Source organism: Arachis hypogaea, chromosome 18 (genome assembly GCF_003086295.3).
Source record: "Arachis hypogaea cultivar Tifrunner chromosome 18, arahy.Tifrunner.gnm2.J5K5, whole genome shotgun sequence".
NCBI lineage: Eukaryota > Viridiplantae > Streptophyta > Magnoliopsida > Fabales > Fabaceae > Arachis > Arachis hypogaea.
In genome coordinates this window covers 40850922-40864950 of record NC_092053.1, presented here as the reverse complement: position 1 = coordinate 40864950, position 14029 = coordinate 40850922, and the positions used below count along the sequence as shown (strand labels likewise).

General features: G+C 35.4%; 1 protein-coding gene across 1 annotated transcript; it reads right to left on the bottom strand.

The window, feature by feature from the left end:
* Positions 1 to 2947: 2947 nt before the first annotated feature.
* On the bottom strand, positions 2948 to 5192 carry LOC112771497 (1-aminocyclopropane-1-carboxylate oxidase homolog 1). The gene is made up of 3 exons (XM_025816260.3): positions 4506 to 5192; positions 3703 to 4030; positions 2948 to 3379 (listed from the first exon to the last, which is right to left on the bottom strand). Exons 1-3 carry the CDS (start codon positions 5039 to 5041, stop codon positions 3131 to 3133), a joined length of 1113 nt encoding a protein of 370 aa, XP_025672045.1. The 5' UTR covers positions 5042 to 5192; the 3' UTR covers positions 2948 to 3130.
* Between the last annotated feature and the right edge of the window lie 8837 nt (positions 5193 to 14029).

Here is a 14029-nt window from a genome sequence, read left to right as displayed (position 1 = left end):
GCTGTTTTGCATCTAGATACCTTCCGGTATTCCTCGAAATTGATGGCGCAATTTAGCATGTTGATAGCCTTGGCACGAGTTTCACCTTTTTTTATCGTCGTCATTCTATTCTACTTCTTCTTTAGGAGTTACAACTCCTTCAACGCTTGTTTTGGTTGGAATTTGAGGACCATTCATAATTATCTTTCAAAGGTTGTAATCTACGGACTACACAAAGATCTTCATTCTTTCTTTTCAATAATTGTAATATTTTTTATTGAAGAATAGAGGTCTGTTGTTAGATTGTCCTTCTGTCAGAGTGTAAGCTACTATATTGAATCCCATGTTGTTGGTCATCTGGATCTTTCCTTCAAGCTGTGAAGCTTGATCTCTTTAAGAGTAAACTTTGATACCAATTGATAGATATCAGTGACTTTGAAAATGAGGGGTTGAATCTAGACCTCTTTTTAACTTTGCTTGCTTGTTCTTCAAACTGGATGTATTTTATAGATTCTATTGAGTCATCTCGTGCAGAAAAATAGGAAAATACTTTGATTATGTGCAAGGTATATAGCTGTGAGGTTAAGCTTGATAGAGTAAGTAGGAGATAATTTTATTTTGTCTCCTAAAGAATAAAACCATAAACAAAGAATAGAAAGAGAAGTGATACAGTCATATATCCTGGTTTAGCTTGTCAGTGCAATGTAGTATACATCTAGTCTCCATCAAAACAATGATGAAATTTTGCTACCTTTGAACAAGATTACATTCACCAATTTTTTTAGGATTCAATCTAATCCTATCTGGGACAAATCCAGCTTCTACCCAAACCTGATTTGACTAGGAACTCACCCTAATTTTCAACAGCAAAGTGCTCACCTAACTTATAAAAGAATCTCCTCAAGATCATGAAAATAAAATAAAAATACATACAAAAGATTTTTGAAATAAATATTGGCTTTTCTCAAAGTCTAACTCTCTCTGCCTTTTTTCACTCAATGACTTTTTCTTATATTTCTCACCATAATGCCTTTTTTCATTGAAACAAAGAAAGATTAGACTGAGAAAATATAATATTTAATGACAATCATGAAGGAGAAGAAAGTAATAGCTATGTATGCTATAGGAATCCAAACTTTGTATTCTCACTCTTTGAATCAATTTTTGGATGTTTACCCATTGAATAGAGGAGTAAAACTTCCAAAGTTTGAACCTTAGCTTGCACATGTTTGACTTCTTCTTCCCCAATATCAGTAGCAGCAGCAACGTCACAGACGAGAGATAGAGTAGTAGAGGCAGTGATTTAACAGTACATGCATCCATACCTTTTATCTTCTCTTTCATCCTTTTTCATATTGCTTCTTGAATCGGAGCCCTTTATTTGTGCTTTGACTCCAAGTAACTTTTTTGTCCGTTGATTTCTTGCAAAACTCCATACCCTGCAAATCCTTGAGCTTTCCAATTCGGTACATGCAGAGAGAGAATTTTCTTCAACAATCTCCAATAAAGCACAAAGATGAAAAGATTTTTTCTGATGAGACTTCGGATGTGATCTTTGCTTTTAATTCTAGCTTCTTTAACTTTCTTCTTTGCTTGAAAATGATAATCTACTTTTTACTTTTGATTTAGTCTTAATCAGAGCTTCTTATTTTTTTCTTTTTTTGCTTCAGAGTTTTACGTAGGTAATAGAAAAGAGAAAAGAGTGATAAGAGAGAGTTTGATTCGGTAGTGTAATTTGGTTCTGATAAAAATGAAGTTTTATTGTTTAGTTAGCAATCAAATAATTAAATGGGCTTGAATCACTAATCGGACCATTTGTTTGTTCTTGAGCCAGATTCTTTCTTTCTTTTTTGAAGATCATCCACCCATTCTTTGGATTAAAAGTGATGATATGAATGCTTATTAGATCTGAATCAATGTTGGGCCTTGTTGGCTTATGATTGGACTCGAAGCTAGTTGTTGGAGGACTAATTTACTTTATTTTAATTTCTTGCATACTTAAGTAAACTATTCACACATATAAAATTGGCTTTTATCCCAATAATAATATTTAATCATCATCTACAATATATTATTAGCTCTTCGAACTCAATATTTTTTAAATATTCTTCAATAATTATTAGAAAGGTTAGCATTGTTAAACAATACAGGCAGAGTCTGAACAATAAGAAATGTTCAAGAAGTATATCATATACCGTTCAAGGTAAAATTCTCTTTTTAATTCTTTAAGTCTTTTTTATTATTTTTTGGCACTTTAATTCATTTTCTTTACTAAGAGGTTAGCTAATAATGGAAATGATTTATATTGACCTGAATATACTTATGGTGCCATATTTTTTCTCCTTCTTTTGGTGGTTATATATATATAACAGAATTGAATTTTTCTTTTATTCAAAATACATGAACATTAGTTGACATAAAAGATGAACATGCTTACTCGGCTTTTTGGCTTGTCCTTTAATTTTTCTATCAATTTTTTTTTTTAAGATTGTGATGAACTTCAAAGGAATTTGCGATGTTTGTTCTTCTTTTTAAAATTGTTTTCTGATCGCTGAAAGAATTTCTTTCTATTACGTTCTCTCTCTTATTTGCTGAGAGAAAGAAAAACATTTATAATTCTGCTTCACTTGCCAATGCCCTCCTACACTTCTGACAGAATCAAATAGAGCATGTTACCGCTCTTCGCCTATACTCGGTGAGTACTTCATCAAGCTTATGTTATTCTCTTTCACTATCCATTATCTTGCTTCTTTTTCCTTCATGGATACCTATCATTGCTGCTTTATTATTGTATCTTTTTTTTTTTCTTTTTTAACTTCATTCAATGATCAAATAAGTTTCCAAAATTGAGATTTTAGGAGGGAAAAAAAAAAGAAAGAAAAGAATGGATTGCATATATTTTTTGTTTCGTTGGTACTCAGCAATTTAGCAATTAGCATGGTGTCGCAAAATTAAAAGAAGAAAGAAATTGATCACTTATTGGCTGCTAAATAATTAACTACCAATGTAAAATTTTAATTACATTCCTGATAAATTGATAATAATGTTCAAATACAAGTGACAAAAAATATAACTATATAAGCAATCCAAGAATAAGACTAGCTCCAAACTATACCAAACCACCTCAATTCCAATTTTTCAATTTCCCAATTTAAATCCTGAAGTGTTCAAGAACAGGGATTCCAAGACCTTTGGCACAAAAGTATGCTACATACTCTGCAGCTGTTGTTTCTTTATATTTTGGAGGACTGTCTTCAGATAACAATTCTTTTATAGGACCAAAGGGCTTCGAAGATGGTTTCACACTAGAGCCCAAAAAACATGCAAAGGATACTCTTGGACCAATGAGATTCGCCAGCACTCTATGTTGAACGCTCTTGAATCTGTCATTCGTTATTAGCTACACTTCAAGAAACAATTAATTAGCTAAGGTAGTTGTTTGTGTTGTCATGGGTAAAAGAGTCATCTAGCACTAAATCAGTTAAGCTACTAAGCTTTGTTATGAATAAACTCGGAATTTGCAGGAGTTAAAGAGTTCCAAAACTATGACCATACATATATTTATCTTAAACTATTTATCTTTTATTTCACTAATTTAAAAGATGACTCAAACACGAATCAAATATTATGTCAAAGGAGAATATTAGGAGTCCAATACTTTCAGTTGGAAAAAAATAACCAGTGTTGATTCAAATATAAGGTAAACAAAATTAGAGAACTTGCCTGTAGAAGGTCACCAATATTAACAACTAAAGTTCCGGGTACAGGGCGTACATCGATCCATTTGTCATTATGAAGAATTTGGAGGCCACCAATATGGTCTTGGAGAAGCACGGTAAGAAAAGAAGCATCGGAATGCTTGGTGGTTCCAATTGCTAGTTCTGGTTCAGGACATGCAGGATAATAATGGCCAGCACAACGAATTTGTTCGGTAATACCCAATTTCATGTCTCTTAAATAGTTTGAATGCAGATTAAGAGATTCTGAGAATAATTCAAAGAGTGTGATCCCCAATTTCGTAACATTAGTCCCATACTCTAGAAGTATATCCCTATAATAATAAGATGCAATCAATCAATAAGGAAGCAAATAGAATATCTGTCTGATAGAAAAGGGCTTGTTTGGGTGAGCTTTTAAGAAAAGATCTTTTTTCGAGTTATCTTTTTTTAAAAGATCTTATAGAGAAGTAAAAGTAATTTTATGTTTGGATATCTCATGTAAAAAGGTCTTTTTATCAATTAATTATGTTTGGGTATAACAATATAAAAGTACTTTTTTGTTTATTTATTACATGAAAAACATCTTTTTTTTAAGGAAAAAAGATCTTTTAAAAAAAGATGTAAATTACAGCTTCTAAAAAAAGATCTTTTTTTTTTATTTTACTAGTGCTTTTACTTTTACTACTAGAAATTTGCCAAACACGTTAAAAAATAAAAAAAGATATTTTTTTCATTGAAAAAAGATCTTTTTTTTAACAAAATAATGGCGCCCAAACATGCACATAGAATAGTTCCAAAAGAATATACCTGCATACTTCTGGCAAGTCTTGAGGTTTGGGAGGTTCAGGAGCCAGTTGACATGAAAAACTATCTCTCCAATTGAGTGCTGGTGAACTATAAAGATCAAAATTACTATTATAGACAAATGGCTTCATATCATCACGAGTATATACCTCTTTCTTCACTTCAACATCTTGTTCAAAGAACCTTCTAACCCCCTCCTTCAACACCTCAAGAACACTCTCAGGGATGCCATGATTCACCACTTGGAAGAAACCCCATGTCTCAGATGCCTCCCTTATTCTTGAAACAACTTGTTGGCGAGTGATTGGATCTTTGGCAACACCTTCAAGATCTATGACGGGAATCATGGTGTGCTCTGTTTTGGAGGCGTTTGGGAATTTATCAAGTGGATGATGAAATAAGGTTGGAATCTTTGTAACACCTCCATCAACAAGACCCTTGACACCACTTTTTGTGTCATCAAATGCCTTCAGCTCACTCATCCTATCATCAGAATTATTGATCATCTTCTCTCTACCTTCAACTTCACCCTCCACCATCCTTCGTGGTCTTGACTCCTTGAATACTTAAGACTTAAGAGGGTTATCCTACAAACAAGAAGAGAGGAATGCCGAGGATATAATGTTAGCTTGAAAAGGTTAGAGAAAGCACTAATCATTAAAATAATAAGTATAATAAATCAATTTAGTTAATAAATATTAACTATTTTTTTTAATTTTAAGATTTAGAGTTTATATATATATATATATATATATATATATCAGATTAATATTCAAAATAATTTTAAAAAAATTACTCATAAATAATGTGGCCTGTCAAAAAATAAACCAACATAACTTAAATTGTTTTTTTTTTTAATTAATTTTTTACTAATTAATTTTACCCACATTTAGTTTCCTAAAAATACATTACAACTTTGAATCAACACACCGATTAAATTGACTCTAGTAAGTAGTAACACCTTTCATGCAAACCCACATCATTGCCAACGCATATAAAGTCAAGTTTCCATAGTCTTACTTTGCGGCCTTTCTTGGCACATCTCCCAATTTTGCATCACAAATTGACAATTACGATCCAGGACATAGTTGTAGAATGGAATTGCTGATTGAACTTGTTAATCGATAAGTAACCGATTAAATCGTTAAAATTAATTCTATGTAAATAAAAAATAAAAAATAATTTAAAATTTAAAATATATATTTTTATTAATATTTTATAAAAAATTAAATTTTAAATTTTAAAATAATTAATATAAAAATAAGTATAAAATTAATTAATTTTATTATAATAATATTTTAATTTAACATAATAAAAATATATTTGGTTATAAAAATAATTAAAAAATTAATATAGTTGTTACAATCTAATTAAAAGTTATAATTTGGTATCGTACGTTATAACTCGACTTAATGAGTTATAATTCGGTCAAACGACACATTTCAAAATCAAACGTTCGACCAAGTATCGTAACGTTCTAATATGATATAAATATTCTTCAATGAAAATAATCATAACAAGCATAACCGCTAACACTTCATCCTACATATAAAGAAGGTAAGGTATTTTTTTAAGGATCCATTGAACTGACTTAAGTATTGGAGTGCCTTTTGCAGGTACTTTTCTCCCTTTTTTTGTTGTTCGCTTTCATGCCAAGGTGTATCCCTGCTAGAGATAAAAATCCAGAACAGAGACCTAGAAGCTCGGTACAAGGATTCACTATAGACGAACTATACCTCGGCCTTCCAGGTCAGAGCAATTGGCGTCCACCATGGGGCCGAAGACATACCCTTTTTTTTCCTATCCCTTTTTATTGCCCTCAAAACTTCTTTACCCATCCATGGCTGATCTACCTACACCAACACCCTCTGAACTCTTTCGGATGATAACTGAGCTGCAACAAGCAAATCAACGAATGGCAAAGGAAAATCAAAAGATGGTGAACCAGATAATCGAGCAGACCAATGCTCGGATCGAAAATAATGGCAATAATAATGAACGAGAGGAGGATGAAGAGCACGAATTTGATCCGACACACGTTTCTGAAACTCCTCGGCACGAGGAAGCTCGGCCTAAAAACAAAGACAATGAGTCCGACAACGTTGTAAGGCCATTTACTGCTGACATCATGAATTTTCAAATGCCCAGAAGATTCACTTTGCCAACGAACTTAACTCCTTACGATGGATTAGGAGACCCGAAGAAGCACGTCAAAAAATTTCAATCAATAATGATAGTAAACGGTGCTTCTGACCCTGTTTTATGTCGTTGTTTTCCTACCTTTTTAGACGGTCTTGCACTTGATTGATTTTGTTCGTTGCTTGCAGATTCTATTTATCATTTCAGGAACTTGCAAAACTTTTTGAATATCACTTTGCTGCTTCTTCTATCTACTTGCACGATTCTGGCTATTTGAATACAATCAAACAAGGTCAGAATGAGAGCCTGAAAGATTACATCACCCATTTCACAAAGGTAGCCATCACCATACTAGATCTTCATCATGAGGTACATCTACATGCCATCAAGAGTGGACTCAGATCAGGAAAATTTCAAGAAGTAATCACCGTGGCCAAGCCGAAGACTCTCGCTGTGTTTCACGAAGAAGCCAAAGGCTAGATGGAAATCAAAGATCTCGGCCAAGCTCCGAGATTAGAAAAACCTCACACTAATAAAGAAGAGGACAAAACTCGAGAAGCAAGAAAAATTTCAAGTTAACTCCTCGGTATGATTTATATACACAATTTAACACGAAGAGAGATGATATCATCAAGGAAATCTTGAACTCCAAACTCATCAAACCCCCGAGAAAGGCCGGTACCTACCAAGATATGAAGAATGCAGACAAGTCCAAATATTGTATGTTCCACCAAAAGCACGAGCATACCACTGACGAATGTGTCATCGCTAAGGACATATTAGAGCGATAAGCTTGGTAGGGTCATCGGGATAAGTACATCAGTGGCCATATACAGAAACGGACCACAAATTCCACCGAAAACACCTCTACAGGGCAATACTCTAGAGAAAAGGAGAAAGCAACACACCAACACCCTAATCAACAACAAGGTATTCTTAATTGTATATTTGGAGGTTTTGCAGGAGGTGGAGCATTAAGCTCGGCACGCAAACGATCCTATCGAGCTATGCTCTTGGTAGAAGGAGCCTCAAGTGGACCAAAGCTACCTCCTTGTCTTTCACAAATGACATTCGAGCTTGCCGATTTTACCAACATCATAAACTTGGACGATCCTGTTGTTATATCTATTTAGTTAGGTGACCTCTTGGTGAGAAAAGTACTGCTCGATCCAGGGAGCAGTGCCAATGTCCTCTTTTTTTCCACATTTCAAAAAATGAAGCTCAGTGACAACATACTTCAACCTTTCAGTAGAGATTTGGTCGAATTCTCAGGTGAACGAGTCCTGGTATTGGGATCTGTGTGGTTACAAACCACACTGGGTAAGCACCCTCTATCTAAAACCTATGATGTTCAATATTTGGTTGTTACAACATCAGCCTAAAGTTGCAAAACTGAGCTATAGGAGCTCAAGTAAACGACATCCAAAGTTCTGCCGAGGTCTCAGCTTTGACAGACTAGACCCACGAGCCAAATTCCTCGAACGACCAACACCAATGGAGGACCTACAAAAAATATACTTCAATAATAATTCTAACAAATATACTTATGTAGGTATAACCCTAGACACCGAATAAAAGAATGAAATTCAAAACTTCTTGCAGCAACATGTCGACATATTCACATGGACGCCTGTTGACATGCCCGGGATTGATCCTTTGATCATCTATCACAAGTTGGCACTCAATCCCTCTGCCTGACCTATAGCACAGAAAAAATGTAACCTCAGCACAGAGAAGAAGTAAGCGTCTTTAGAAGAAACCCAAAAGCTCATTAATGTCGGTTTTATACGAGAGATTAGATTTATAATATGGTTGGCCAATGTGGTAATGGTAAACAAACACAACGGTAAATAGCACATGTGTGTTGATTTTACTGATCTTAACAAAGCATGCCCAAAAGACTCTTACCCTTTGCCATCTATTGATTCCTTAGTAGACAATGCTTTTGGTTATGCAACACTTAGCTTTATGGATGCATACTCTAGGTATACCAGATCCTTATGAACCCCTCTGATCAAAATAAAACTGTTTTTATAACTGAATATGGTAATTATTGCTATAAAGTTATGCCTTTCAGATTAAAGAATACAGGTGCAACCTATCAACGTCTCATGGACAGAGTATTTGCAAAACAGATCGGACGAAACATGGAGGTCTATGTCGATGACATGGTAGCCAAAACAAATCTCGGAAACAAGCATGCGACGACCTTACTGAAATCTTTTCTTAAATTCGATGCTACAACATGTGCCTAAACCTAGAAAAGTGCGCTTTTGCAGTACAAGAAGGCAAGTTTTTAGGCTTTCTGCTAACAAGCCGAGGTATAGAGGCTAATCCAGACAAATGCCGAGCTTAGGTTTGGTTTAGGGTTTTTAATAGTTTTCTCAGCTTTTGTTGTGAGTATGTTATGTACTTTATTATCAAATTATTGATTCAAATAAGGTAATGCAGTTTGTGAATAGGATTTTTTATGTTAAGTTAACGTAAATAAAAATTATAATTAAGTTAATGTAAGTTATGTAGGGTGAGATTAACATTGTTTGACTTTGTTTGGTTTGTTGAATTAATTAGTTTCACATAGTGAGTTTAACAAGTTTTCTTTTTCATTAGAACAATGTTATTTCTCTGAGAATAATTGGATTTTGCTTCTTCCGTATTCTGTGAATCTGTGTTTCAAGTAGGTTTTCTATCTCTAACTATAATCAATTGTTTAAGTTTTCTGTTCGACTTACTTTTCCTAAGATAGCGTTTTAGGACGGAAGTGGGAGAAGATCACATAGAGGTGCCTTCTCGAAACCCTTGTTTACTGGAAAATTGAAGAGTTATAAGGGGTTGCGCACTAGAACGACTAGGATTTGATATGTTATTGAATTTGTGTTTATTCTAATACATGCTTGCAGTTGTTTCCTTTGTGAAAATTATTATATTTATTTAATGGATATCTCTAAGTTAAGGGGAAGTTCTACCAAAATTTCGTGCGATTTGATTTAAAAATTGTTTTGTTTGCAGAAGATTCTAATTATAAGGTATGTTATGCCAAATTATGTAAAAACTTTAATAATTTTGTCTTGTTCGTTGAATTCTAGGGTGTGTTATTTAAAATGATTCCAAGTCATTGTCTATAGATGTATGATAAAGATAACGGTGGATGGGGGATTAAAACCTAAATTCTGTGAGGAGTTGACGTGTTTGTGGGGCATGTGTTCAGCATGGAAATGTTTAGGTCTGAAGGGGTATCTAGGTGTCTGTACAAAAAGTGTCAGTTGACTAAGTGGTTAGGACCTGTAGATATAATGCTTCACCTTTACCGTAACGGGTTCAATGATGGGTATTGGATGTGGATGGAGCACGGAGAAGTGGACGAACAGGAAATTAACAGGTCTGACTTGAATTTCAATAGGTCTGATTGTCGATCAATGAGGATTCGGGTCAAAAAAGAACTAATCATCGAAGACATGACTTTGGATGGGAACCAACAAAGATACAACGAGATGGTGTTTGATGCAACAGGTGTTACAGAGCAGGAAAAGCTTGAACAAGAGCCTAACCCAGAGGCAAAGATATTTTATCATCTGTTAGAATCTTCTGCGAGACCGTTGTTTGAGGAAAGCGTTCATTCAAAGTTGTTTGCATGTATTAGAATGATGACTATTAAGTCAGAGTCAAATCATACGCAAGAGTCTTTGATAAGTGGGCCACCCTTTGCAACGAATTGGTGCCTTTTGAGACCTCTAGCATCCCACGAAACCACTAGGAGCAAAGAAGCTAGTTTCAAAATTGGGTCTAAAATCGTTGAAAATTGATTGTTATTTGAATGGGTGCATGTTATATTACAAGATAGATACAGACCTAGATGAATGCAAATTCTGTAAATCACCGAGGTTCCAAGTCGAGAGAGAACAAATTAATAAACGCCTAAAGAGAGTTCCAATGAAACGGATGCACTACCTGCTGTTGATCCATAGGCTGAAACGATTGTATGCATCGATGAGTTTGGCCCTTCACATGACCTGGCATAGTAACAACAAGAGAGATGATGGAACTATGACGCATCCATCACACGGTGAAGCCTAGTGATGCGTGAGCATCTTTCCTATCTTTTCCTAGTGAATTTGCATTTAATTTGTTAAGTTTTATCAAAAATTTATTATCTTTTAGCCACTATGGATGCTACTTTGAGTCTTGTGCAATTTTTTTTATTTTAGGTAGCATTCGGATGAATTTGATGGAGTTTCTGCAGAGAAAGAGAGGAAACCAAGGAGCTGACCAGCGAGGAGCGATGCGTGCGCGTGCTTGACGCGTACGCGTGATTTGGAGCTATTCATGGTGACGCGTGCGTGTACTTGAAGCGTACGCGTGAAAAGCAAAGTTGCTCAGTGTCGCGTGCGCGTACCTGACGCATACGCGTGACATGCGCGATATGCAAAAAACGCAGAAAACGCTGGGGGTGATTTCAGGCCAAGTTTCGACCCAGTTTTCGGCCTAGAAACACAGACTAGAGCCAAAGGATAGCAGAGACTCAAGGGAGATTCACACAAGAATAGTTATGCCCACTCAAAGTTAGGCGTGGACCCTACGAAGCAAGTGGTCCCCATCCATCAAATTGAAGACATGCTGACTGCTTTAATTAATTCTGATTTGAACTTTATTTTATTTAAAAAAAAGGAAAAGATATTATTTTGGTTTTAGAAGATAGATTTTTAAATTAATTAGGATTAGATATAAAAGGGGATTCCAACAGGGGGGTTCCAAAACAACATTATTCCATTCCAATTTACAATCCTTATTTTTCTCTGAACCATGAGCAACTAAACCTCCACTGTTAAGGTTAGGAGCTCTGTCTATTGTATGGATTGATTTTATTGTTTTTCTATTTTAATTCATGTCTTGATTTATATTTAAGAATTATTTTTGTTCTTTATTTTATGAACTTGGGTGGAACGGAAGTATGACCCATGTTCTAATTGAGTTCTTGTATAACTTGGAAAAGCTCTTTACTTGAACAATAGCTTGAAAACAATTTCTCCTAAATTTTAATTATCTGGATTTAATGGGATATGTGACATATAATCCTTTTATATTTGGGTAATTAGGATTTTTGTGGCATATAAACTGGAATTTGATCATCACCCTCTAATTGAAATTAATTGACCAAGGAATTGGCAGTTGATGAATTTTAGAGGAGGCTAGAAAGGTCTAAGGAATTAGGGTCTAGTCACACATAGTTTGCCATGAATTAAATCCTGCATAATTAAAATAGTTAGTAAGAAAAGTTAATCCGAACAAAATCGATAACTCTGAAACCTTAACTGTTTCTCCATACATATTCCCAACTCATTTACTTTACTATTTTAATTTCTGAACGATTGTTTAATGCTCCTTGAACATTTAAACACTACTTTCTGTTTTCCTAACTAAGTAAATTAATCAACCATTATTGCTTAGTCCTTCAATCCTCATGGGATCGACCCTCACTCACCTGAGGTATTACTTGGTACGACCCGGTGCACTTGCCGGTTAGTTTGTGGATTATAAATACCGCACCACCTAGAAGAATTTTTATCGGGTCCATCCTACATTTGTGAGCGAGCTTAGAAACGTGAGACTAGCTTTGTGCTCTGACAGGTTCACACCAAACTCCAATTTCGGTAATGCATACTCGTGTTGGCCTGTAGTCGTGACACCTTATAACCTAAGTCCCGAAATGTGCATGAAAGAGCCATACATGTTCCTAACTTGCATCATACCTGGTCTTAACAATCCAAAATCCAAAATAGATGTCTTCTTGTAGCCCTTGGTGGATGAGTTAAAGGAATTGTGGACTAATGCTATGGAAACGTCCGATATTTCGACGAAGACAAACTTTTAACTGCGGACTGCCTTAATATGGACCATTAATGACTTTCCTACATATAGCATATTGTCAGGTTGGTTCACTCAGTGCAGAATGGCATGCCCAGTTTGTATGGAGATATGAAGGCATTTTGGTTACCGAATGGCAATAAGAATTCGTAGTTTGATTATCATTGAAGGTTCCTCAACTATAATAATCCTTTTTGGTGCAACAGGGACTCGTTTAAAAAGAATACAACTAAACACGAAGAGGCACCTGAAAAGTTGAGTAGTAGGCAAGTTTGGAATCGTGTTAGTAGAATCTCAAATACCGTAAAAAACGGGGCAGCTTTGAGACCTGCGAGATATGGCAGGGAGCATGATTGGATTAAACAGAGTATATTCTAGGAGTTGCCTTGTTAGAGAGACAACTTGGTTCGACATTGTCTTGATGTGACGCACATTGAGAAAAATGTGTTTGATAATATTATGCACATTGTGATGGATGATGAGCAAACAAAGGATAACAATAAGGCACGGTTAAACTTAATGGACATTTACAAGCAACCAGATCTGAACTTAAGGAGACTTGAGAATGGGCAGTGGGCTAAAATAAAGGTAGTGTTCGCTCTAACAAAGGAGCAAAGGAAAAATGTTTGTAGGTGGATTAGGGGATTGAGGTTCTTAATTGTTACACCTCTAACTTGAGCCGATGTGCAAACGTGCCACAGGGTAGGCTTGCTAGCTTGAAGAGCCATGATTATCACGTTTTCGTGGAGTCTTTGCTTCCTGTCGCATTTAGAGAACTTCCAACCAACATCTGGAAACCCTTCACATAAATAAGCGAGTTCCTTAGGGAGTTATGTGCTACCAGACTTAGCATGAATGATCTCATAGTCATAGACAGGAACATCCTGATCATACTTTGTAAGCTAGAGAAGATATTCCCTCAATCCTTTTTTGATGTTATAGAACACTTAACAGTCCACCTACCGTACGAATCAATACTGTGTAGGCTGGTACAATTTCGGTGGGTGTACCCATTCAAGAGGATGATTGGTTCATTCAAGCGCACCATAAAGAACATGGCTCGGATTGAGGGAAGCATATGCGAAGCATTCCTAGCTAAAAAAACAGCCACATTTTTCTCATTCTATTTTCATCCTCATGTTGAGTCACGTAGAACAAGGATTACAAAGAACGATGAGGGGAGAATTATCATCAGATAGAATAACATACCCAATCTTTGCCCTAGATTGAGCTGCAATGGGTGCGGGCAGTGACTACTGGTTAGAGCAGAAAGAAATCGGGCCGCACATCTGTATGTGTTACTTAACTGTGACCAGATTTTACCGTACCTCGTGTGAGTTTATTAAGTCCTCGTAAATATTACAATTAGTAACATTCTAATTTCTTAATGTAATTAAAACTTCTTTATCCTATTCTATGATATAGGTTATTCCAAGAGAAAAATCTTGATATCTCATTGAACAACTTCCCATGTTGGTTTAGAGAATACGTCAGCATGTAGCTACGTGACACAACAGATCTAAAAC